General features: G+C 35.9%; 3 protein-coding genes across 8 annotated transcripts; 2 read left to right on the forward strand and 1 right to left on the reverse strand.

The window, feature by feature from the left end:
- Positions 1-6,577: 6,577 nt before the first annotated feature.
- On the forward strand, positions 6,578-11,042 carry LOC145725893 (uncharacterized). The gene is made up of 6 exons (XM_081974812.1): positions 6,578-6,653; positions 6,913-7,065; positions 7,122-7,202; positions 7,271-7,990; positions 8,051-8,279; positions 8,381-11,042. The coding sequence occupies exons 2-4, from the start codon at positions 6,974-6,976 to the stop codon at positions 7,428-7,430; spliced, it is 333 nt and encodes a 110-aa protein (XP_081830938.1). The 5' UTR covers positions 6,578-6,653; positions 6,913-6,973; the 3' UTR covers positions 7,431-7,990; positions 8,051-8,279; positions 8,381-11,042.
- A 713-nt stretch (positions 11,043-11,755) lies between these two features.
- Positions 11,756-22,714, forward strand: LOC145725892 (52 kDa repressor of the inhibitor of the protein kinase-like). 6 transcript variants are annotated; one of them, XR_014177430.1, is made up of 4 exons: positions 11,756-12,374; positions 13,329-21,525; positions 21,585-21,769; positions 21,836-22,710. XR_014177430.1 is itself a non-coding variant. In XM_081974811.1 (4 exons), exons 2-4 carry the CDS (start codon positions 21,404-21,406, stop codon positions 21,949-21,951), a joined length of 423 nt encoding a protein of 140 aa, XP_081830937.1. In that variant the 5' UTR covers positions 19,406-21,321; positions 21,377-21,403; the 3' UTR covers positions 21,952-22,714. The 6 variants fall into 6 exon arrangements, 2 of the variants coding, with proteins under 2 accessions (XP_081830937.1, XP_081830936.1); XR_014177428.1 differs by having other exon boundaries at positions 11,765-12,374; positions 18,968-21,525; positions 21,836-22,685; XR_014177429.1 differs by lacking the exon at positions 11,756-12,374 and adding an exon at positions 12,388-13,210.
- Positions 15,876-19,342, reverse strand: LOC145725891 (tyrosine-protein kinase Btk-like). The gene is made up of 9 exons (XM_081974809.1): positions 19,206-19,342; positions 18,857-19,157; positions 18,552-18,617; positions 18,350-18,478; positions 17,596-17,795; positions 16,897-17,068; positions 16,552-16,839; positions 16,301-16,496; positions 15,876-16,248 (listed from the first exon to the last, which is right to left on the reverse strand). The coding sequence occupies exons 1-9, from the start codon at positions 19,219-19,221 to the stop codon at positions 16,129-16,131; spliced, it is 1,488 nt and encodes a 495-aa protein (XP_081830935.1). The 5' UTR covers positions 19,222-19,342; the 3' UTR covers positions 15,876-16,128.
- Positions 22,715-26,511: the final 3,797 nt, after the last annotated feature.

The raw sequence follows: 26,511 nt of genomic DNA on the forward strand, positions 1-26,511 counted from the left end.
TTTTACTAAACCTACACTTTATCGTTACCAATAGATGGCACTAGAGTATCAAAACAAAAACGCAGGCATAACCTCTTTTTTTTATTACATGTTCAATTGTCAGTAGTTGTGCGCATAAATAATAGGCGGTTATTTTGTGAGTCTTTTTTGAAGAAACGTAAGTATATAGTTGTAATTTTTGCTTATTTACCTTTAGTTAGATCTAATCAAGAGCTCTATGCAATATTATGGTGATTTCCAAATTGTTACTGTCATTACACGACTTTGAACTTGATGATTCCATATGGAGTCATTGAGCGCCAAGGTTAAAATTTTGGTTAAAATCAATTACTGTTGCAGGTTTTTATTATGTCTGATTACGTTGGATTATCACCTACTGAGGCAAACAATTTGTTGCTTCTGATGGAAGGTGACGTTTCTGATGTAGATATTGAAGACTTGGACAGCGAAAATGAAGAAATCTTAGTTAGCAACAGTCAGGAATCCTATGAAGTGATGCAGAATCCTGTTCCGTCTCACATTAGAAGAATTTCTGTTGAAATTGAATCTCAAACAGAAAACTATGAAGACAAGGGGGAAACTGAAACAGAAGAACCTGAAGATCCAGAAGATCTGTTACCGCTATCGGAAATTAGAAATAAGTTGGTGAGAAAAAGGATTCCAAAATGGATAAAAAAAGATATAGATCCGACAAGTACGCGTTATGAAGAAAGCTTTACACCTATATCTGACGATGAAATAACGCCACTAAGTTATTTCAAAATGTTTATTGATGATGACATCATAAATAACATTGTGGAGCAAACAAATTTATATTCTGTACAGAAAAATTTCAGATCAGTAAATACTAACTATACTGAAATGTGTCAGTTTCTAGGCATTCACATTATGAGTGGAATTATTCAAATGCCTGCTTTTAGAATGTTCTGGGCGAATGCAACTCGTCTTCCTATCATTGCTGATGTTATGCCTAGAAATAGGTTTGAAAAACTCCGCGCTATGCTCCATTTCAACGACAATTCTGAAATGAAAACAAGGAATGAAGAGGGTTATGATAAACTATTCAAAGTTAGACCATTTGTAGATGCCATCCGTAAAAATTTCGGAAAAGTGCCAAATGGGGAGCATCAAGCAATTGATGAAATCATGATTCCTTTCAAAGGGCGTTCAAGTTTAAAGCAATATATAAAGAATAAACCACATAAGTGGGGAATTAAAATTTTTGCAAGAGCGGGAGCATGCGGTTTTGTTCATGATTTCGAGATCTACGTCGGAAAGGGTACTGTGACTAATCCTACAGACTTAGGCATAAGTGGTGACATTGTATTGCGATTATGTCAAAGTTTACCACATAACAAAAACCACAAGCTATTTATGGACAACTGGTTTACATCGTACCAATTGCTTAGTGACCTAAAAAGTCATGGTATTTTGGCATGTGGTACTGTACGTTTAGCGAGAATGAAATGCAACATTTTGAAAAACGAGAAGGAGTTGAAATCGGAAGGAAGAGGATCGTTTGACTACGCAACAGACCAAAATAAAAATATTATAGTTGCAAATTGGTATGACAATAAAACTGTACATATTGCTTCAAACTATACAGGAATTTATCCAATCGGTGTAGTCAAAAGATGGTCGACGACAGAAAAAAAATATATCGATGTAGATCGTCCAGATATAATAAAGGAATATAATTCCTATATGGGTGGCGTCGACTTGAATGACATGTTAGTGTCATTATACCGTATAAAACATGGTGTGAAGCGGTACTACCTTCGCATTATTTTCCATTTAATTGATGTAGCTATCGTAAATGCGTGGTTATTATATAGAAAGGACTGCAACTTGAGAGGCACGAAACATAAAAGTCTGATAGATTTTAGAGCCGATATCGGGAATGCTCTTCTTCAAAAAAATGTCTGTACTCTATTTAGAAAAAGGGGGAGGCCTACAAGCACTGAGAGTTCACCTGTGGGATCACCCACTTTGCTTACAGCCATGCAGAACAAGAAAAAAATCACCATGCCAACTCCAGTTGATGATGTTCGATATGACTCTTACGGTCATTTTCCAACTCATTTGGATCCAAAGCAGCGATGCAGGCAGTGCAAAACATCTTATTCCAGGCTTGGATGCGTTAAATGTAAAGTTGCTTTGTGCTTTACTAATACAAAAAACTGCTTTGTTGAATTTCACGTAAAAAAATAAAAATTAAATTAAGAACTGTTATTTGTATTTGTTTTTCCTATCTGCCCAATGACGCCATATGGAGTCATTGTTCAAAATCAATATTTCCGCTCCTTTTATAGAAATACAACATTTTACGGTAAAAATGAACATACCGGAGCACAAAAAGTAATACAAATATTTTTTTCTTTCAAATTCTGAAAAATTGGGCATGAAAGGGTTAAGCGAGGGGGACGGAAGTCCACCTACTTTGATTGCGCATTCGCCTACTGCGCAGTTGAATTGACGCAAAGTCATTGAAAGTTTGGAGTTTCAAACCCGCAAAAATTTGTTGTTTGTATTTGTTGTAGTATAGTGTTAGTTTGTGGTTCTTTAACAGTTGAGTTTTGCAAATTTAAATTAAGTTGTACAGTGGACAAGATTAACAAGTATTGACGGCCGCCATATTACCCCCTCCCCCTTGTTTCTGTCACCCACTTTGTTTGCTATTGCTCCTTCCTGCTATGTTTACATTTTTTTTATTCATTGCAATTAACCGTCCTAGTGCAAATAAAGTTACGGTGTCACGGGTCGGTAACAGAGTTGGAAAAGGGTATTACTGAACCACCCGGTCTATACGAGCCTTGTAGTGGTTCTTGTTGGCAACAGGATTTAGAAACTTGCTTCCTACGCCCGGTCTAGCGAACCATGTAGCGTAGTCAACAAAAGACAGGGCCAGGAAGTGCGGCCGGCTACTAAATGACACAAACGCCCGGTCTAGCGAACCACGTAGCGTTTGTGTTGAAGGTGGAACTATCGTGTAGCGCCCGGTCTAGCGAACCTCGACGCTACAGAGTGAACTAGGGCCGGAAATTGGCCTATCGGGGAAAAGTATACAAACACCCGGTCTAGCGAACCATGTAGTGTTTGTATAGAAACCTACAATGCCGGATCTATGGCGTAGCACCCGGTCTAGCGAGCCACGATGCTACTGAAGTAAAAGGGCCGGAAAAATGGCCGGGCTGGGACTAACGGTGCAAACGCCCGGTCTAGCGAACCATGTAGCGTTTGCAATGAAAACTGGTGACGTGAACGTTAAAGCAGCGCCCGGTCTAGCGAACCACGACGCTACAGGGTTGGAGTAAACAAGGAACGAACAACCGGTCTAGCGAGCCTCGGTGTTCAAATAACAGGTACACAGTGCACTAGGAGGGCTAGCCACTAAACAGGTATACTTACTGTGCTGCTGGGAGGTTGAGATGTTGCTCGGGGGGGCTATCGGTCGCAACAGAGAATGAACGAGCGCTGCACGCTAGTTTTATAGACCCGATTCCCCACTTTTGGGTAGTGGGCGGTACTCGCGTTACGCGTACTCGACGAAAAGGGTACGCCTACACAGCTACGTCAACTCGTGAATTATAATTACAAGGAAAGTCGTAAACCACTAATTTCCTATTACGCGCTATCATACTGCAGCGTTGTTGTAAACGCTGTAATTCTAGCAATTGTTTCCAACAAGAACGGTAAAAATCGGACTGGCCAATCCTGAGAAAATATAATAACTTAAAAATACGGCTTATCGTATTTTGGCAAAGTACTAGCACTGGTTACTTTACTAAACGGCTTCTATTAATAGTTCCCTTATCTGCATATCGCCGCAAAACCAACGGCACTAACGGACGGCTTAGTAAACAAAGCAAAAAATATTCCTAACTTCGTTACACTAAGATACCTTAACTTGTAAATCTAGGAAAAAAATCTGATCAGTGATTCCAAAAAATCCCTTTTATTTACATACAACATAGGTACAACAAACAAAACAGTTATGTTGTGTTGAACCTGTGGTTGAACTTAAACACATGAACAAAAGAAAACACAACACAAAAGTAACTAAACCAGATAACTTTGAAAGTGATCATTCCACGAGATTAACCAACCCAATTTTCAATGTTCTGACAGGTTTTGTCCACTACTGTAACTGTGATTCTCCTACAAATCTATTTGAATAGTTATTATAGTTTACTTATGATACTAAAAGTACCTACCTAATTCACCTGTTTAGAAAGTCCAAATTCTGATGTAGGTTGTGGATGTGGCAAGTCCAACAAAGTTTGAACAGTGATATCTACCTGAAAATAGTCATTAGTTTCACTTTATTTGCCTATCTTCAAACAAAGCCGCAAATCTATGTAAAACATTCATATTTGTTTATGATAAAATGCTGCTTTTTCTTAGGGATTTTAAAATAAACAAACAAAATAAGGTTCTTATGCTGGATAAATCTGCCAACTTTGCCCAAACTATTCATTACGTTTTGTTATTTATTTTAAGGTAGTTTGTAGAAATATAATAATATAACATATAATATGTACATATGAGTGTAGTAATAATACGTTTTTTGAATGAATAAAAGTATATATTTTATAATCATTATGTGTATTTTTGATATATGCAGATAACAAACAAGTATTGTTAAAAAATTTTCAAGTCACATTTAAAAAAAAAAAAAAAATAAATAATTTTTTTTTTTATTTTAAAAATTATTTAATTTAAAATTAAAAAATTATTTTTTAATTATAACCCGTGGTCCATTGGCGGCTTATAAGCCCGGATAACTTTCATATTTCAGTTTTGACCGGCCGTGAAAGCCTTCATAGCCTAATATAATGATTTTATGAAAGATATATGAGTAATGAAAATAAAGCCATATAAATCAAGGGCAAATGCTTGAATATAAAGAGAAAAATCAAGTTGAAATTATTACATTGATCTGGTGTAGGTTGGTAAGAAAGACTATAATGTCTCTGGAGAATTTTCTACAATATGTTTTCAACTCTCATGGATGAAGAAATGAAATTCTATGAGTTAGAATGAGCCAAACCACAATTGGAAGTATTCTGTTATTATTTAATTAACGCACTTAATCACACCAAATGCACAGCACATGCATATTTCACATTTCCTCATACATTGCCAAAAGTCTGTGACAAAACCAAGGCGAAATAGGCTAAAATATTATTGCATACTTGCAAGCCCCATTCTATCAATGAGCTTCACCTCCATTCATGATTTTCGAATCAGATTATGAATGAACGTGTCATAGAGTATAAAACAAAGTATAGAGGCCTTTATTTACAAGTTTGGTTATTGGCAAGATAAACAAAGCCAAAATGCGGTGTTGTCAGTTGTATACAGCCAGTATCAAAGTTTATGCGTGGGTGTATGTTTCAATTACGTTTAAATCGATATTTAAATAAAAAAAGTATTGTAACAATTATTGTTGCTATTGATTACAGTAAAATTCGCCAAATAAATGTCTTTAAACATTACTAATATGTATAGAAAGCGTTGAGTTGGCAACATCGCGTAATGCTCGTTTTACAACTCCACTATTCCTCCATTCATAACTGTTTCTAGCCATTTTGTTTTGTGATTCTGATGTTTTGTCGTTCGGAGTGTGTTATCTTGTGTTTTTGAAGTGATTTACGGACTTTTGTGACTAAATACAAATCATGGTGCGGCAGTGTTTTATTTGTAAAACTTGTGATTACCAAGAAAAGGGTGCAAATTTATCATTTCACCGGTGAGTATATATCTAACCTAAAAACATGTGGTTGTCCATTGGCGTAGCGTGGGGATAACAGGGGAAGCATAATCAGCAGAACTAAAATGAAATGTTCAGTAAAACTATTGAATTTATGTGATGTTATTTTCTTTGCAATGATTTACACAAAATGTATAGCTGCTGCTGCTGGTGCACCTCATGATTTATGTTCCCGCAAACTTCCAAGTGCACTTTTTTCATTGTTTTTTAGTGCAAAAAGTTCCTCTTTTTGTCACTGTATGTACTATATTTGTTGTGCTTTTGTCATCAAACAAGTCGATTTGATAAAAAAAATGTTGTATGCAACCCATGCAAAAAATCCTTTTGCTCTTATGTGTTCTTGGCATGTTTTTGGTAAACTTTCACATTGCATGTAAAAAAGATGTACTTTTAGTAGTTAGAGTTATGGATGGCAAAATCTTTTGCAAAACATTTTTTCCACTACTAACATGATAAACATACTATTATTGACCCATTAGTAACTTGAGAAATTAGTTTTCTCTACCTTAATGGTCATTGTTGACTAGGTCAATAATAGAGTCTAATCTCTAGTTCTAGTCTGGCACAAACACAACAAAAAATAAAATTTGATTGGCCATCAAAAATATGGTTAATAGTGGAAAAAACGCAACAATTTATATTGTAACCATTATTTTTTAGATTTCCAAAGGATGCAAATATATGTAGTATCTGGATGTCTTTATTGGGATTAAATTCTGATAACCCAGTTCCAAACCGTGCTGAGATATGTTCAAAACATTTTGAATCAAATGATTTTGTGGTTGGCTCAGATGGACTGGAAAATTTTAAAAACTGGTGCTGTTCCATTACCAATTCACTCTGCATTTGAATCAGCAAGTGGTGAATTTAGTAGTTCAAGGTAATAGTATATCATTTTAAAATGTATAAATACTTTATGGCTGGAGTGCATGTCAAATAGGATTTCCTAGCAATGAACACAGCAATGAAATACCTATTGTTAATGTTTTGAATGTGAAATTTGCTTTTTTATTTGTCATAATGGGCACATTCTAAACATTTACAGCAGGTATTTCATTGTTATCTCATCCTAAATTTGTTTGTTTTTCCTGATAGGTAATTTATCATCTGTTGTTTTTTAAAAAAATGTAATTGTTTAGCTCAACTTCATCGATTATTAGTGAGGCTACTACCTCTGTTGCTTTGGGTCAACAACCCAAAATGAACATTATAAACTCAGAAGAAGCTTATTTGCAGGGGGATAATGTTTTCTTACAATCTGTGTCAGTAGAAGGAAGCCCTGTTAGAAAGCGGTAAGTTAATTACTTATTATAGTTGTTTAGAAGTTAATTTTTTTTAATACTTTTAGAATAAAACTGGGAGATGAAGTTATAGATATTCCCCAAGCTAAAAGCCATGATTTTGATGAAATTCCTGGGCCATCAAGAAGGTAAAGTTTTTTCATGATTTTTTTAATTGGCTGTTTTAACGATTTTAATTTTAACTACGTGATGGTAGAGATGTCAATGAGCAACATAAATTGGTACCAATTCCACCAAGCTCATCGCCTGAGACATTGACAGCATCAGAAGTTGGTGAACAGTTAGATGAGCCCCAGATGCCAGTTAAAAGTTTGAGAAAAATCAAGATCGTAAATAATTCAATGCTAACAAATTAATTCAGAACTAACTTCTTAATACTGGCGTTTGCAAAGTTGCGGCTAAAACCAGAATTAAATCGGAGTTAGTCAAATAACGGTAACCGAAAAGTTCTAAAGTAAATTCGAAACTAATTGGAAAGTTCCAAAAAGTAATCGTAGAAATTTTTTTTGTCCCAAGATTCCGAATAATTATCCTAACAAGAAATTAAACGATTTTCGGGGAGCTTTTGTTATTAGGCCCAAAAATCGATACTAACCAAAAGCAGAAAAAATCAGTTAACTTCAGTTCTTTTGTTTAATTGTCAACTTAAATCCGGAGCGATATTGCTGCCCCTCATGGAACTTTCTTTTCGCAAATTCGCATTAGAATAATTGTCCCGAAAACAAGCCGGACAAAAAGAAACGAACACTTTTATAACTCCGGATTTCTTTTAATTACTTTGGGAATTGGTCTGAAAGTTTTTTTTATGGCGCCATATTGGAATAATTAGTTTTTAATTTGCGCCCTCGACGAAAAACGACCGATCTGACGTTGATGGATTTCAGAAGAGATCAAGAGAAGATCTTCAAAAAAAGAGGTTTGTGGTTGAGTTGAGTTGAGTGGAAAATTTGTTTAGTTTATTATGTTTTTTTTTTAGAAAAAAACGATATGCTGGTGATCTTTCGAGTGAAGATTTTGGAACTCCCCGAAAAGCAAAAAAAAACTTCTATATCATAAAGAAAGCACTTGGTAGCCAACGAAGAAAAATTAAAAGTCTTCAGTCAACTGTGTGCTATTTAAGGAATAGAATTCGATCGTCCAACAGCTTATTAAAATATCTAAAAGAGAAGAACTTTATAAAAGAATCCAGCGAAAATATGTTACAAGTATGTTGTCTTAAGTTTTTTATGATCTATTTTTACCATAGACTTATAATACAAGTACTTTGTTTTATACTCTATGATTTTTACACAATAATTTATTTTAGGCTTCATTGTCTGGATCAGCCTCCCATCTCTTAGAAAGAATTTTAAATGGATCTACCACTCAGAAATATGATGCAACTTTAAGATCATTCGCCCTAACATTGGCGTTCTATTCTCCCCGAGGATATAACTTTGTTAGGGATACATTTAATAGGAAATTGCCTCATCTAAATACCTTAAGTAAATGGTACTCTGCAGTGGATGGATCCCCAGGTTTCACTAAGGAGGCTTTAGAGGCTTTAAAAATAAAGCAAAAAGAAGCTTCCAAGAAGAATAAAACTTTGGTATGTAATTTGGTCCTTGACGAAATGTCAATACGACAACAAGTGGAATGGGATGGACAAAAATTCTGTGGCTATGTGGACTTAAATACGGGAATTGACTCAGATCAGATTCCTGAGGCCAAAGAAGTTCTGGTTTTTATGCTTGTGGCACTAAATGACTGCTGGAAAATTCCAGTGGGATATTTCCTTCTGGATGGATTAAGTGCACCTGAAAAAGCTCGGTTGGTTAACAAATGCTTGGAATTTGTGCATGAAGCAGAGATCAAGGTCACATCTTTAACTTTTGACGGCGCACCAGTTAATTTTTCAATGGCCACAAATTTAGGGGGTAACTTCAAAGATGTCAAAAATTTAAAACCATATTTTCCGCATCCAATTACAAATGAAAACATTTATATTTTTCCAGACCCAAGTCACATGATAAAATTGGTTCGGAATGCATTAGGATCTTTGTTATCTATACAAGATCCTAATGGAGATCTGATCGAATGGAACTTTTTAATTAAGCTCGTGAATAAGCAACAGCTTGAAGGCCTGCATTTGGGAAATAAACTTAGGCTTAGACACTTAAACTGGGATAAGGAAAAGATGAAGGTAAAGTTAGCCACACAAACCTTCAGTAAAAGTGTAGCTGATGCACTAATATATTTAGAATGTGACCTGAAAGATGAGAACTTCCAAAATGCAGGCCCAACGGCAACGTTTGTACAGAAATTTAACGATTTATTTGATATCTTTAACTCTAGAAACAGATTTGCCAAATATAACTTTAAAAAACCATTTTCTCCGGCGACTGCTGAAAACATTTTAACTTTTATTGAGGAAATGATCGAATATATATTAGGTTTAAAAGTTACAAACGCGAACATGCTTATTATTAAGTCATCACGAAAAACTGGATTTATAGGTTTTTTAATTGCCCTCAATAGCTTAAAACACTTTTACCGTGATTACATATTAGAAAAAAAAATTTTAAAATATTTATTGACAAACAAACTTTCCCAAGACCATCTTGAACTTTTTTTTGGAAGTATTAGAGCGAAGGGGGGATTTAATAATAATCCCACTGCCAGACAGTTTCAGGTTGCGTATAAACGTTTGTTAGTTTATACGCAAATCACTGGACCTGAAACAGGTAACGTCGGAATCAGGGACAATCTTACCATTTTATCATGTGGCAGTGGTCAAAGACTGACCCAAAATGAAAATGGCCTCAATTTGTTACAAGATCCGTCCAGCATAGTTTTTGAAAAAACTCTCATCAATTCTATTGATAAAAATCAACTGTCGGCTGGAGCATGGAATTTAACTTTATACACAGCTGATGTAGTTGCTTATATTGCCGGCTTTGTAGTAAAAATATTGCGCAACTGTGTAACTTGCTCAAAATGTCTGACATTTCTTGAAGGTGAAACAGTTAATTCCATGCTTCAACAAAGGAAACAGTACGGTAAGTTAGTAAGGGCCTCTGAGCAAGTAATTGAAATTTGCAGAGTGGCAGAAAAATATTTCAGGTTTTATTGCAAAACAGAAGGTATTTTTAAAAAGACAAATAATCTAATTGTCGTATTAATTAAAAATGCATTTGAGTTATTGCCTTCAACAATTTTGGACAAATTTAACGATCATTTGTTTGACGATGATCCTGTAGAAAGCCATGCATTTTGGCTTATCAAATTAGTGCTAAGGAAATATTTTACCATAAGAATCCATCACGAAACTGCTAAAAAAATGGATGTTATTAAAAAAAATCGAGTTAGAAGTATCTTGACGAAGACCATTTTATTTAAACACCAGTAGCTTCAACTGATCATATCTCAACACTTATACTCTTAGCTTATTCCCTAGGTTAAACCCATTTAAACTACTATTGTACAACCAGGCCTAAGCAGCTCGTTAGATTGTAAGGTTCAATAATAATAAGTTAATTTTGTCTTTAGTTTATATTTACATTATATTGCTCATTTTCATTACAACTTTTATAGTTGTATTACAATATGTGGATAATTCTTGAAATGTAAAGGATTTTCAAGTGAACTGTTAATACAATGTGTGACTGAACTAGTGGACAATGACAAACTTCTTTCACATTATGATTCCGAATGTCACCAGTCATTGTCAACCTGATCTATCACATCCTATCAATACTTTATTCAGAAACTTGTTCCCTGCTTTCAAGAATTATAGCCCAGGTGGCATGGGTACTCAAGTCTATAAAAGAATTTATTTAAATCTTATTTTATAAATTAATAAACATAGAAAAACTTCGAAAACCTAGTATTAAGAGCCCTATAATTATAAGTTGCTATTATTTTAAATGTATATAGTTTATAAGCACTAGATTTGGCAATAGATAACAGAGAGTAAAATAATTTAAAAGTATGTTTTACATGTTTCATTTTTTTTGGAGTAGATACCTATCCTGTGTAAAAGAAAGTATTTAGCCGTTTTCAGTTAACCCAGTATAAAAAGTCCAAAATAACATAGTATAGAATGCAGAATCAAAATTTTGAATAGGAAAACTATGATATTTAAATTTTTAATTGATATGGTTAATTATATAAATTAATCCATTTAAACCAAAAAAACGGTACGCCACTGGTAGACTAAAACGCGTTCCGCGTAAACATTGCCCCCACCTGAACAACCAACAAACACGTGTACTGTCTCTGGTGGCCATATTTTTACGTCTCTCACGCCGCGCGCCCGCTTCTTTCTAAGTAGATGTTGTCCATAAACAATAAGACGATTTATGAATGACTCGCGGGGTCTATACTTGTATTATAAGTCTATGGAACGTGTGAATGAACTTCCATTCTTTATCAAGTTAGAGTGGAATAATGATAGAAGAAAACTGTAATAGTTTACAGTTTTTTTTTGCTGCAATATTGTCGACAAACAGATCAATTTACAGTTTCCTTCTGTAGCGACTGACGTCACACTCCGGGACTCCGGCAGGCATTTTGAGTCGGATGAGATTTAGGTTGCGTGTGGCAGTGTTGCCAACCGTAGCGGAATTCCGCTACTGTAGCGGCGTAGCGGCGGAATTAACATATTGTAGCTTAAGTAGCGGAAATTTAAATATATTCAGACAGTAAAAATAAAGCAGTGGTATGTATACTGTATGTATACAGTTAAACGTAAATCTGCAGTTTTACCAAAAAATTTTACTATTTAAACTACGAATTGAAGTTAAACTGAACAAATAAAACTAATTCTCAAATAAAATACCATTTAATCGCGCTTAGGCTACTTTTTTTTTTGTTGTATCGGAGTTTTGGCAAATGTAGCGGAATATTGAATAGCCGGTAGCGGCGAAGAACGTGAAACGGTTGGCAACACTGGCGTGTGGTTGTCCCCCAAGCGCGATCGATATTGTCAGGAAGGATAATAAATCAAATTTATTACTTGAGCCAGGTATGGGAGTTTTGATTGGTGGAACCAGTGTCTGGAATGCTATAAAAAGGAAGTTGTACCCTAGAGAGGGGTTCAGTTCAGTTCATTCCAATCAATCCAGTTTTGCTGTGCACCACGTCGGAGAAGGCAGTACCTAGCCAGAAGACTCCGCTCACGCCACAGAATGTAGTCGTCCTGAATTCTGCAACCCGCACCGGGTTTACAAATTAATTAAATAGTAAACCATATCTTGAACTATAATAAATCGCGAGTGCCAAACCCTCCAGAAAGCTGCCCTCATAATTGTTTAACAAATGTAAGTACAGATTTGTTATTGTAATATTTTGTGCATGTAAAAGGTATTGTTTAAAGTGCTACTTTTGACTTTTGGGAATTAAGTTGAAGGTTTTATTCGGATTCACTAAGTTGATAAACCAACCATTTTGTCAATTAGTTTTAACTGTCATTTAGTTATTAATAGTATATTATAAACCTAGGGACTAAAGTGGTTCTCTAAGGGATTAAAAGACACTTTAGTCACGAGGTTTATATACTATTTTATGCACTTTAGAATGCAAGAAATTAAAAATAAAAAAAATTACAAAACTAACAGTGGTTACAACGGTACTCTCGTATTACTGATAGTTGTTATTGATTGTTGTTGGCATGGTGGATTCACTTAAAATTTATTGTGCCCTGGAAGTGTTGCTATGGCACAAAACAAATGAGTGAGTCCAGAAAAATCGTATTTTTTGAAAATGAACATTGAAGAGGCCGCCCAATAAGAGGCCATCGCTAGCCTTCTTCCAGAAAAATCTCGCGAGGCTTACAAAAAACAGTTTCTTGTTTACCAAAAATGGTGCGATGAACAGAATGCAGAGAATTTTACGGATGAAAAGGTAGGTGCTCCTGGCTTACTTCCTGCAGAAGTCTAAGAAGCTCAAGGCATCTTCTTTATGGAGCCAATATTCCATGATCACAGCCACGATAATATCTGAAGCAAACGTCGACATCAGCAAATACAGTAAACTCCAGGCATTTCTAAAGAGACAGAATGACCATTATAAGCCGAAGAAGTCCAAGACATTGGATTTCGACCATATAAGGGATTTTCTTCAAAATGCTCCAGATGAACAATATCTAGCCCAAAAGGTAAGATTATTTTCTTTACTTTGAATATTTTCCTGATAGTACTACTAAAAATAACACCATTGATTATTTTTGTCTACAAAACTACAAAATGTACTGACAGGAGACAATTTTGTTGCAGGTGGTGCTGATTATGGGAGTCGCTGGAGCATGTCGAGGAAAGGAGCTCTGCCAGCTAGACTGCAACGATGTCTCGGATCATAAAAGCTTTTTTCTGGTAAATCTACAGGGTACAAAATCAGGAAAGGATCGCTTGTTTGTGATAAAAACGTCTGGCGAAAACTCTACGAATGTAGTGGAATTAGTGAGAAAGTATATTGGTCTAAGGCCACCTACAAAGCATACACAATTTTTTGTGTCTTACAAAAATGGGAAATGCATGACTCAGCCCATAGAAAAAAATACATTTGGACAGCTACCAAGGAGAATTGCTGGCTAATTGAGACTACCAAACGCAAACCTATATACTGGGCATTGTTTTCGCACATCATCAGCTTCTTTACTTGCCGACTCTGGATCAACCATAGATGTGTTGAAAAGACATGGTGGCTGGAAAAGCAGTTCTGTTGCTGAAGGTTATGTTGAAAATTCATTGTATCAAAAGAAGAATGTTGCCGATTAAATATTCACCAATGTCTTCTCCGATGTTGATATGGCATCAGCATCAACCATAGGAAGATCAATTTCAGAAAATGAGACAACGGCAACGGCGACTGCTACGTATGTGCAGAATATGTTTACTACTAAAAATGTTGCTTCCAATTGTCCACCCTTCGTTAGCCTTGCAAACTGCACCAAAGTCAATATAAATGTAAATATATATAATAATAAGAACTAGATTTAAGTTATGTTTATGTTAATTATCCTTTTTCGTCCTTACACAATAAAATTTCAATAAAATCATTGTTTAATTTGGAAGAATTTACTTTAAATCTCCCAGGGATTTAAAGTAAATTCCAACAACCGCCAATTTCCACAACCGCCTATACAGTGCAGGCCAAAAGTTTAAATTTTCTCATTTTTGTTCGTGTTTTACGACGAAAGGGCTCAAGTTAGAGATCTGAAAAAAATACAGAAAACTAGTCCGTGATAGGTACTACAACTTTCATTAATACGATTTTTCAATCAAATCAACCGTACAGGCGCTAAAAAATCAAAACCGTTTTCCCATGTTAATCTCCTATGTCCAGGGTGCTCTTGGACACCTGGTATATACAGTGCCATCATTTCAAAACTTCTCACCCTCACTACCTTTTTCAGCAAGCAAAATTACTTGGGACCAAAAAAACACGTCAACTTAGATATCGAGGGGGAAGTTTAAAACTATAGTGGACTTTGTATTTTAGATTTCGCCCCCTTGCCCCTAGAGGTGTCCCCACTTAAAATTTTTAAATGGCATCCCTAGCTTGTAGCACATTATTTTAAAACCCTTAAAAACCCCGATTCATCACCGTTTAAAAAACTGAAATCGGTTAATCCGTTCTCGAAATAGGGTCAAGATGACACAATTTTTACTAAAACACATCAAAAACTCCTTGTCTGGAGCAGAACGTACAAATTCGTTGATTTGTTCTCTTGTAAATACCTTTGATTTTTTTGCTCTATATTCGATGTTTTTCTTCTTGATAAAACGAAGATATTTTGGCCATAAGGACGAAGCAGAATATTCTGCAGCGAGTTTTGCAAAATATGCTAGCAACACCGTTTCTTCTGCACCTCGAACTTGTACTTGGTTTCGCCTCACACAAAACTGTTCATATTCTTTCTCATACTGGACTCGATTTTTCCGGAAGCAAGTTCAACCTTATAGTGTTGGCTGCAGCCAATATATTATCAGGAATATCTAAATTTTGCATGATTTTAATGCGGACAACAAAAATTCAATGACATACAATTTTGTTGATTTTGTGTTGGCATCGCCGTTGCCAATGATATGATAAAGTTTTGAATGTAAGTCGATTATTAGCGATTTAACACCGTCTCGGACATTGCAACAATATCCACGACTATTATAAATCGCATAATAATAGCTATAATGCGCCACTGGAAAATTGAAATAATAATAATAGTCTGCATGGTTTGTTTTATTTTTACTAAAGTAGGAGAAGACAGGAAACTGGAGGGTGTTATTGGGTTGTGACTGATAAACTAAGAGTAAAACAATGCTTGTAATGAAACGACAAGCAATCAATACAATAGGTTTGTATTCAAATAATTGGTAAAAGAAATGTACAAGTAAAATCTATATAAAAACCGAGCTGGTTATAAAAAGGTAAAAAAGAGAGTCCCGCTCACGTCAAAACTACACGGTAATACACGAGTGTTGCGTCAAATTAAAAAACAAAAAAAAAATGGTAAAATCAGTATCAAATCCACGCCTACAATTAAATCGAGTAAGTAGCAATCTATATCACACCAACGTCACGAATCAAAACTAGTAAATTTGATTATTTACATTACAAATCCAAGCAAACGAGGATTATTGGCACTTTTTTTTTCAAGGTTTAGGATCACAAATCTGTCAAAAAAACCTCAAATTTCCTTGTCTACTACTCCCCCCGTTTGATATTACCGAAAGATAAAGCGATTTAGGATTTATTGTCTTTAATGGTTTTCTGCCCGGATTAAAAAATTTTGCAGAGTAGCTCTTGTAGACTTAATAAAACACTTTGGGAATTTTAACTGTTTAATTATATATGGTAAAAGTGCAAAATACAAAGAGTGAAAAGACCGGCTACATAATTTTTATTACTTGTTTTTAGACTACTACTTGTTGACATTTAACGTACAGTGTTGCCACATAAACTAATTTTCATTGTTTTCTCTAATAAAAAACTAACGGACTAACCTACATACACTACGGAACCCAGCTGCACGAGGCTTCGCCCGCAGAAATGGGCAAAGTACCCCGCGTGACGGTTTCACACACGAGTCGCGCCAGTCAATCGACCAAGATGCCTTGCGACACATTCTAGTGTATCTTTGAGAGAGCGAAATGAGGGTTGGTTTTCCGGTAGCGGAGACCAACACTTTTTCATTACCTAACCACACAAATACTGTTACTATTATTCAAAAAAAATTGGCTAAACATACATCATAAACCTCCTTGAAACAGGCTTTAGGTTTGTCCAAAATGATTCCTTTTTGAACTCGTTCCACTACTTCAGAGTTTTTCATTCGGCCGTACGGCGTTTTACCGCACGTAAACACCTCCCACATCAGAACGCCGTAGGCCCAAACGTCCGATTTTGAACCTCCCGATGACGTGTATTGACCATCCAAAACGTACCTGAAATATCGTTTTGTTTTTAAAATTCTTGACATTTGGTGTACTGTGATATTACCTAGCCAATCCAAAATCAGCTACTTTAACAATATTGTCAGTGCCAACTAGACAGTTCTTTGCAGCTAAGTCACGATGAATATAGTTGTGCCGTTCCAAGTAGGCCATGCCCTTGCAAACCTGTATGCACATGTCCAATAGCAGGCCCTGATTGGTCGACAAAGATTGTTCGTGTCTGCGCAAGTAGTTCAACAAAGACCCATGACGCATGTACTCAATCACAATGAAAATTGGTCGGTTTTTGCTGCACACCCCGTACAGTTGGACTACGTTAGCATGCTGCAGTTTTCTGGTAAACAGTTCAAAATTAAATAAGAAAAAAAAAACACCACTAAAAAGCTGTTACGTCATGACTTTAGCTTCTTCAATAAAGTCGTCCTCAGACATGGTGCCCTCCTTCATCATTTTAACGGCAACGTCAATTGTCCCGCGCAATTTTCCCCTGCGCACCACCCCGAAATGACCCGAACCGAGCTCCTCCAACAACATCAGCTCGCTACGATCGATTTCCCATTTGTCTAAAAATCTTTAAGGTTATTTTGATCGTTCTAAAGCAGGTTTTACACCGCGCTTTGATGTCAAAGAAATTCATAAAGCTGCTTCAATGACGAATTATATCAAAACAAAATTGAATGTCAAATTTACCTTCAAATAAAAAAAAAACTTGCCGTTTAGCGTAATGCCAACTGCCAACAGACAAAAACGAAAAAGTGAGAGTGAAAGCTGCAAAATTCAATACATAAACACAGTATTCAGGATGATTATGAAATTTCAAAATAAAAATATCAAAAATACCAGAAAAACAAATAATCTGTAACTATTACCGCCTAAACACTAAATTCACTTGGTTGGTTGGGTTGGTCAAACTGTTTTCATTGACAACTTTGACATAACAGTTTGATAAGTGTAAAATCAAATCACTTTATGCTCCAAGAAGTTCGTGATTTATTTGAAGCATAAAATTTGATAAAATAAATGTTTCCAATTTCTTTGAATTAAAACTGTTGGTGTAAAACCTGCTTAAGGGGCACTACTAGGCAACTACCATGACTTAGACCGGCAGTAGCCGGCGCAGGCCTGTAACAAGGGCTGGTTTTTAGCCGGGAACCCAAACCGCCGCTGTTGTGCTTGTGGTAGTTGATCAGCTCCGAGATCGAGTTGTAACAATGTTTTTCCGATGTGGTGAGGAAAAACTCACCCTTTGAGTTCTTTTTGATATGGTAGTGTTTGACGTGTGGTAGAGAACTGTAAAAGTACGCAATCAGAAGATTACTAGAAAACTACTACATTATCTACGTATTCTACCCAATTTCATTTGGTATATCTGAACTAGGCAAATTAATTTGTTTTCACATAAAATAAACACAATATTTATACTACCAATTCTTAAAAACACTGTATTTCAGAACTAAATAATAATACTCTTTAAGGCTTATACAAGGTGAGCTAAGACCAACCAAAAGTATGTTTATAATTCAAAAATTACCGTTTTACAGTTAGGCGGATGTTAGTTTTTAACTAAAACACCCTAGTATACCCAGGTGTGTAAGTTTCGAATCAATTCCTTGCTTATTAATGATATGAACAGAAAAACATAATTCATTTATGTAGTACAGAGTAGCGTACAGAGTTGGACTGTATATTTTGACACCTTGTGGCGATTTTAGATTTGCTATATGGCTATGGCGTCTCTTTTGAATCAAAACAATAGTAACTCTAAAACGGCTAACTAAACGTCAACGGTGTTTCAGTGTTCAATAACATTTTACGGACGTTTGACAATTTAAAAATCAACTTACATTTTGGTGTAGAATGACAAGGTGTACAATCCTTTAGTGGACGAATTCCGTACAACAAAACAACCTTCCTTGTCTTCGTGTTTGAGTAACGATTCGGACCGTTGCCTGGACATGTCATTCACGTACCAACTGAAATTTCAAATATTAATTTTTGACGCTGATTGTACTGTGACTGTGACTGAACTGTAAACGGATAACTCACTCGTATTGCTGCAATCCGAGCAATTCTTTCTCTTTCACATAGTTGCTGGGGATGAAGCCCACATTGCTGAAATGTGCAATTATTATAATATTTCAGCGACTACAGTTAGTCTAGCGATTGTAACCGGTCGCATTAATATGATTAAGGTGTTATAACGGTACAACACACAATGATAATTACTAATGCAGCACCGGTGATAATAATTTACAATTTCTATTTGTAAATTCCAAACGAAAAGGTCAGCGTGTGCATACATACATTAATGCAAAATTTTGGAAAAAACTAACTGACACAAGAAGACTTACCCTTTAGCGTCTCGAGCTTTCCACCAGTGTTGTTGACTATCATCCATCACCTCATATTCCATGTTCTTTTCAAGGCTTAAATTTCCACATTCAATGGCTTTGTAATTGTAGAGGGCGACTACCACTTTGGTTCTAACCACCCCCGGTTGACTGTCCTTCTGTTTGACGGAGGGGGTGCCGGGAGTGCAGCCGCACGGCATGATGGGACTGGGTTTGATCGTTTCCCGGCAACAGTACCATCTGCACCCGTTCCAAGGGCCCGGATGATAATAACTTCGGATGTTTCGATTGTAGGCACACACTAAAATCAAATTGTTCCTTCCTCTTTTTAACGTTCACGGTCTCTTACCTCTCCTGATGTCCATAATCCAATAAATCCTATCGACGTTGTTCAAAGCTAACAGAAACAACGTGTAGTCCTCGTCTTGATGGTAGCCGACCAGAAACGGGTGAAAATCCCCTTCGATGCCCACTTCCTCGTTGGTAAAGAACGATTGGGCCGCTTCCACTGTATGCACTCGTTCCAGTTCCACTCGGCCTTTTTCCTTTCGTTTCTGGAAGAAATTTCAATTGGTGACATAATATTAAGTAGAAAAATAGATTTTTTGGCACTGCAAAGAAAAAACTCCTTGGCCCAGATGAAAAATCGAGTCGTGCGCAATAGCGTTCCCTTATCGACACGACGGTTGAAATTACAAAAGGGGGAGATTGTGACTTTTTCCCTCCCCCATTTTAACCCACACGAATTTAACAATGAAGGGTGGAAAGTGTGTTTGAAATGTTTTGTTTGTTTATTTGTTTTTTTTTGTATAGTTTTATCCAGTTCAGTACTTCCAGAACTCAATATTAGGTGACTGTAGACAATCAAACCGATGGATGAAAACCAGGGCAAATCAAAAGAATGCTGGAAACTATTGTGGGTACCATCAAGGTGGACATCAACAGACAAGTTATAGTGGAAACCGATCAGGAAACCCTAACCAAAATACAGAATGTCCTAAAAGAAGAGAACAATGTCATGTTACTGAAGAAGACATTGCGTTTATGACCACAAACATGGACAACTCAGATTTAGTGAACTGCAGTATGTTCTTGACTGTAAGTTTGTAGTGGATAGTGGAGCTACAAATCACTTAGTTAATAGTGATCTGGGAAAGTTTATAACTGACAGAAAGCAAGTACATCATAAAATAAGAGTTGCAATACTTGGAGTAGTGGTTGAAGCACATTGGGAAGGAAATCTTAGCCTGAAAACTAAATGTGGACAAAAAGTAACCCTAGAAAAAGTTTTGGTGTGTGAAAATCTATCACACAATCTGCTTTCAGTGAAGAAAATTGAACAAAAAGGATTATCAATTTTATTTAAAAATGGTGAAGTATCAGTAATCAAAAATAATAAAATCATTTTACAGGGAAATTTGTTTGGAAGTCTGTATGTTGTTGATTTGTGTGTAGAGTTTTCCTATTCAGCATACGTCACAGAAAATGATCCTGATTTATGGCACAAGGTAGCTACGAGCCTAAATCTCAAAGCAGCATTGGTGTGGGTCTCAAAGGTGCGTTGGGCATAAATCTCATCGAACCTACTGTTCGTTTGATGCAACGTTGCCAATTGTAATAATAAAAAGTCTTTGTGATGGTTATTTTTATAATAATGTGTAATTAATCTAGTATTAATCTTATATTTAGACTTATATTGACAATAACTATTAATATTATTAATAACTATATTGACTTAAATAAGCCATTCTTTGAATATTATTGACGTATTCACATGCAGGGACTTAAAACCAATAAGGATCATGGGAGAGGCTAACTTGGTTAGCAACTTTACTATGATTATTTGGTAACATAAGTTATGTTTCAAAGTTCTATTTTCATTTTATTTATTTGATAATATGCAATGTATATATTTACTTTCTGAAATGATCGATTAACAAACATTAATGGGTTATTTATTCTCAAGAATCCGAACGATACTTACCCCCATTTGCATCGCCGTATTGTAAGCCGAGCTTAAGTTAAGTGTGGGTCAGACTGTGACAGTTTAGGTGAAAAAAGTCACACTCTGAACTACACTTAACTTAAGCTTAGCTTAAAGTACGACGGTGCAAATGGCGGTTATTGAAGTATCTGATTAAGTAATTAAATAAAATGATTTTATAAGTTATAGGTTAGGTTAGTTACGAGCAATATAGTAGATATTGGTATTGGGCTGTTCGGGTTAAGTCTAATTTTTTTAAAAATGTTAGTGCATTTTCTTGAGTATATCATTTGCACTCTCAAGTTATAGGTACATAGTTGACAAAGTGGCATCGTCGCAAACATCCAAGCGCGATCGATATACTTAAAAATTTTCGAAGTACACGTTTAGTCGGGAAGATGGCGCTTGGCCAACAGGGGACCTACGCAATGGGGGCGCCATCTTCAACTTAAGTGATAATTTTTGCTGTTTTATAAAACGTGTACGGGCTATTTATTAATATAGTGTGAATTCTGTAAATTTGCTTTGGTCCCTAGTGTATATAGTGCTCTTTTCTACAAACAATGGAGTCTCAGCAAAAGATCCGATCCAGTGGGACAAACTGTATTTACAAAGGATGCATGAATAGAAAAAGCAGTTCTGATTTAAGCATCAAATATTTTAGAATTCCAAAAGATGAAGTAAAGTAAGTATTCAGAATTTTCTTAAAAAATACACAGTTTAATTAACACTGCATTATTGCAGATGCTTTCATTGGCTGAGGCAATGCGGCCGTGAAGACCTCTTGGGCACGAGTGCTGAAAAATGTTACAACAATTATAGAGTTTGCAGTGTTCATTTTGATTTAGACATGTTCAAAGATGGTCGAGATAAATCTTCAGGCCTATTATTCAGTGCCGAGCCACGCAAATATACAATAACTGAAACATGTAAGTGAACCACATTTCATTAGTGCAATATAGAGTTAGCAAACTATGATATTTTTTACATTTTAGATCAGCAGGTCCAACCTGGACTCGACGCTGGTTGTTCAAGCAAGGGACAGAAAATAAATATTCTCCAGAATATTGAAATTCTTCCACCACTTCAACCTCAGTCTACATATTTGTAACTCCACCCTTATGTTCACCTGTAGAAACCCAAACTGAGAATGTTCTAAGTTCTTCAACTCCGCGAAAATCTAAACTGCAGAGTGAAAATGCAATTTTAAAGACAGAAATTGAAAAGTTAAAAGATGACTTAGAAGTATCTCTTAATACTTTATATACCATGTAATTGTTATTAAATAAAATGTCAAACAAAGACTAAGAATATTTTCGGGTTTCATCTCTATCTCAGCAGTCAATTCTGAAAACGCTATTTTCTAATCCAAAACTCTCTGCTGAAACTATGATTTCAGAAATGGCAACACCGCATTGCCACAAATTTTGTAAATACCGGCAACGTCCTTGTACTACCAGTTTAAAGAGCCGAGGTCAACGAAACGTGTCGGCAAACATCAAAGCTTTTAGGCCCAGTGTCTTCTCTTTATGAAATTAGTTACTCTTTGCTTTAGCCTTGATTCAGCTTAGTAAGGCAAAGTGAAAGTAAGACAAACAATGCAAATTTGTGGAGTTATTTTTAATATGCCAGAAATGATTTAAGTTAATCATTTAATACTTGCGTTTGCATACTAATGGCATATTTTTATTTTTACAGAAATCAATGAAGGAAAAGCATTTGATTGAGGACATTACATCCAATTTTTGATAAAACAATCTTCTCCAAAAGGATTTGAAGTTAATTAGAAATGGTTAATGTTTCTGTATTTTTTGAAACAGGCAAATACGTTCTACTTTCCATAAAACGAAAACTAGAGCGTCTTATACTTGTGGAGTTCAAACTTTTTAGTTTCAGGACCGGATTCCTGCTTATTTTTACATGTCAATTAACCTTATAAAGTAATACGTAACACTGCATGCAGAGTATACTTTGGATATAAGTGTGACGCTATTTATTCGGGAGTTCGAATTAAAGTGTGTTCTAGAACAAAAGTTAATGAGAATTGCCTCGGGCGCCACCGGGTTTTAAGAATGTTTTTAGAGTTTTCGAAATGTGAACCAGGAAAAGACAATTCGTATGCCTTGGTAGCTTTTAAACAGCTGTAGACAAGGTTCCCGTCAATCTGTGGTAACAGTGGTTCAGTTGGTGACAACGCTCATAAAAGCCAAAAGTACCAATCAACTAACGTATATTCTCTTTGCCTAATTTAAAATGCCAGCAAACTTAACTAAACCAAATAATTATGCAAATAAGCGTATCTTAAACCCCCCCCCCCCCCTTAATTAGACAAGTACGAGAGTGGGAGTGTGCAACTTATTTACGGTACGGGTCGGATGCGATGCAAGACAGGTCAACGGTATAATGCAGAAAGTTAAAAAGCCACGCAATGCAATGAATGTTACAGGTACAAGCTGATTCAAAGTTAATTACGGGGACAAAGCAGGTCTATGTTTACAACTAAGCAATTAACCAATGAGTAAAAAGAACAAGTATCAGGAGGTAACAATAATACAAATTATAACTCGTTTGTGCATTAACCCTTTCCTTCCCAGTGATGCCATATGGCGTAGGTAACTAAATTTGTTAATATCAGGCAGATTTCTTTTCCCATTATTTGTTTTTTACTAAACCTACACTTTATCGTTACCAATAGATGGCACTAGAGTATCAAAACAAAAACGCAGGCATAACCTCTTTTTTTTATTACATGTTCAATTGTCAGTAGTTGTGCGCATAAATAATAGGCGGTTATTTTGTGAGTCTTTTTTGAAGAAACGTAAGTATATAGTTGTAATTTTTGCTTATTTACCTTTAGTTAGATCTAATCAAGAGCTCTATGCAATATTATGGTGATTTCCAAATTGTTACTGTCATTACACGACTTTGAACTTGATGATTCCATATGGAGTCATTGAGCGCCAAGGTTAAAATTTTGGTTAAAATCAATTACTGTTGCAGGTTTTTATTATGTCTGATTACGTTGGATTATCACCTACTGAGGCAAACAATTTGTTGCTTCTGATGGAAGGTGACGTTTCTGATGTAGATATTGAAGACTTGGACAGCGAAAATGAAGAAATCTTAGTTAGCAACAGTCAGGAATCCTATGAAGTGATGCAGAATCCTGTTCCGTCTCACATTAGAAGAATTTCTGTTGAAATTGAATCTCAAACAGAAAACTATGAAGACAAGGGGGAAACTGAAACAGAAGAACCTGAAGATCCAGAAGATCTGTTACCGCTATCGGAAATTAGAAATAAGTTGGTGAGAAAAAGGATTCCAAAATGGATAAAAAAAGATATAGATCCGACAAGTACGCGTTATGAAGAAAGCTTTACACCTATATCTGACGATGAAATAACGCCACTAAGTTATTTCAAAATGTTTATTGATGATGACATCATAAATAACATTGTGGAGCAAACAAATTTATATTCTGTACAGAAAAATTTCAGATCAGTAAATACTAACTATACTGAAATGTGTCAGTTTCTAGGCATTCACATTATGAGTGGAATTATTCAAATGCCTGCTTTTAGAATGTTCTGGGCGAATGCAACTCGTCTTCCTATCATTGCTGATGTTATGCCTAGAAATAGGTTTGAAAAACTCCGCGCTATGCTCCATTTCAACGACAATTCTGAAATGAAAACAAGGAATGAAGAGGGTTATGATAAACTATTCAAAGTTAGACCATTTGTAGATGCCATCCGTAAAAATTTCGGAAAAGTGCCAAATGGGGAGCATCAAGCAATTGATGAAATCATGATTCCTTTCAAAGGGCGTTCAAGTTTAAAGCAATATATAAAGAATAAACCACATAAGTGGGGAATTAAAATTTTTGCAAGAGCGGGAGCATGCGGTTTTGTTCATGATTTCGAGATCTACGTCGGAAAGGGTACTGTGACTAATCCTACAGACTTAGGCATAAGTGGTGACATTGTATTGCGATTATGTCAAAGTTTACCACATAACAAAAACCACAAGCTATTTATGGACAACTGGTTTACATCGTACCAATTGCTTAGTGACCTAAAAAGTCATGGTATTTTGGCATGTGGTACTGTACGTTTAGCGAGAATGAAATGCAACATTTTGAAAAACGAGAAGGAGTTGAAATCGGAAGGAAGAGGATCGTTTGACTACGCAACAGACCAAAATAAAAATATTATAGTTGCAAATTGGTATGACAATAAAACTGTACATATTGCTTCAAACTATACAGGAATTTATCCAATCGGTGTAGTCAAAAGATGGTCGACGACAGAAAAAAAATATATCGATGTAGATCGTCCAGATATAATAAAGGAATATAATTCCTATATGGGTGGCGTCGACTTGAATGACATGTTAGTGTCATTATACCGTATAAAACATGGTGTGAAGCGGTACTACCTTCGCATTATTTTCCATTTAATTGATGTAGCTATCGTAAATGCGTGGTTATTATATAGAAAGGACTGCAACTTGAGAGGCACGAAACATAAAAGTCTGATAGATTTTAGAGCCGATATCGGGAATGCTCTTCTTCAAAAAAATGTCTGTACTCTATTTAGAAAAAGGGGGAGGCCTACAAGCACTGAGAGTTCACCTGTGGGATCACCCACTTTGCTTACAGCCATGCAGAACAAGAAAAAAATCACCATGCCAACTCCAGTTGATGATGTTCGATATGACTCTTACGGTCATTTTCCAACTCATTTGGATCCAAAGCAGCGATGCAGGCAGTGCAAAACATCTTATTCCAGGCTTGGATGCGTTAAATGTAAAGTTGCTTTGTGCTTTACTAATACAAAAAACTGCTTTGTTGAATTTCACGTAAAAAAATAAAAATTAAATTAAGAACTGTTATTTGTATTTGTTTTTCCTATCTGCCCAATGACGCCATATGGAGTCATTGTTCAAAATCAATATTTCCGCTCCTTTTATAGAAATACAACATTTTACGGTAAAAATGAACATACCGGAGCACAAAAAGTAATACAAATATTTTTTTCTTTCAAATTCTGAAAAATTGGGCATGAAAGGGTTAAGCGAGGGGGACGGAAGTCCACCTACTTTGATTGCGCATTCGCCTACTGCGCAGTTGAATTGACGCAAAGTCATTGAAAGTTTGGAGTTTCAAACCCGCAAAAATTTGTTGTTTGTATTTGTTGTAGTATAGTGTTAGTTTGTGGTTCTTTAACAGTTGAGTTTTGCAAATTTAAATTAAGTTGTACAGTGGACAAGATTAACAAGTATTGACGGCCGCCATATTACCCCCTCCCCCTTGTTTCTGTCACCCACTTTGTTTGCTATTGCTCCTTCCTGCTATGTTTACATTTTTTTATTCATTGCAATTAACCGTCCTAGTGCAAATAAAGTTACGGTGTCACGGGTCGGTAACAGAGTTGGAAAAGGGTATTACTGAACCACCCGGTCTATACGAGCCTTGTAGTGGTTCTTGTTGGCAACAGGATTTAGAAACTTGCTTCCTACGCCCGGTCTAGCGAACCATGTAGCGTAGTCAACAAAAGACAGGGCCAGGAAGTGCGGCCGGCTACTAAATGACACAAACGCCCGGTCTAGCGAACCACGTAGCGTTTGTGTTGAAGGTGGAACTATCGTGTAGCGCCCGGTCTAGCGAACC

Source organism: Ips typographus, linkage group LG3, assembly GCF_016097725.1.
Source record: "Ips typographus isolate SLU linkage group LG3, UJ_Ityp_2.0, whole genome shotgun sequence".
Taxonomy (NCBI): Eukaryota; Metazoa; Arthropoda; class Insecta; order Coleoptera; family Curculionidae; genus Ips; species Ips typographus.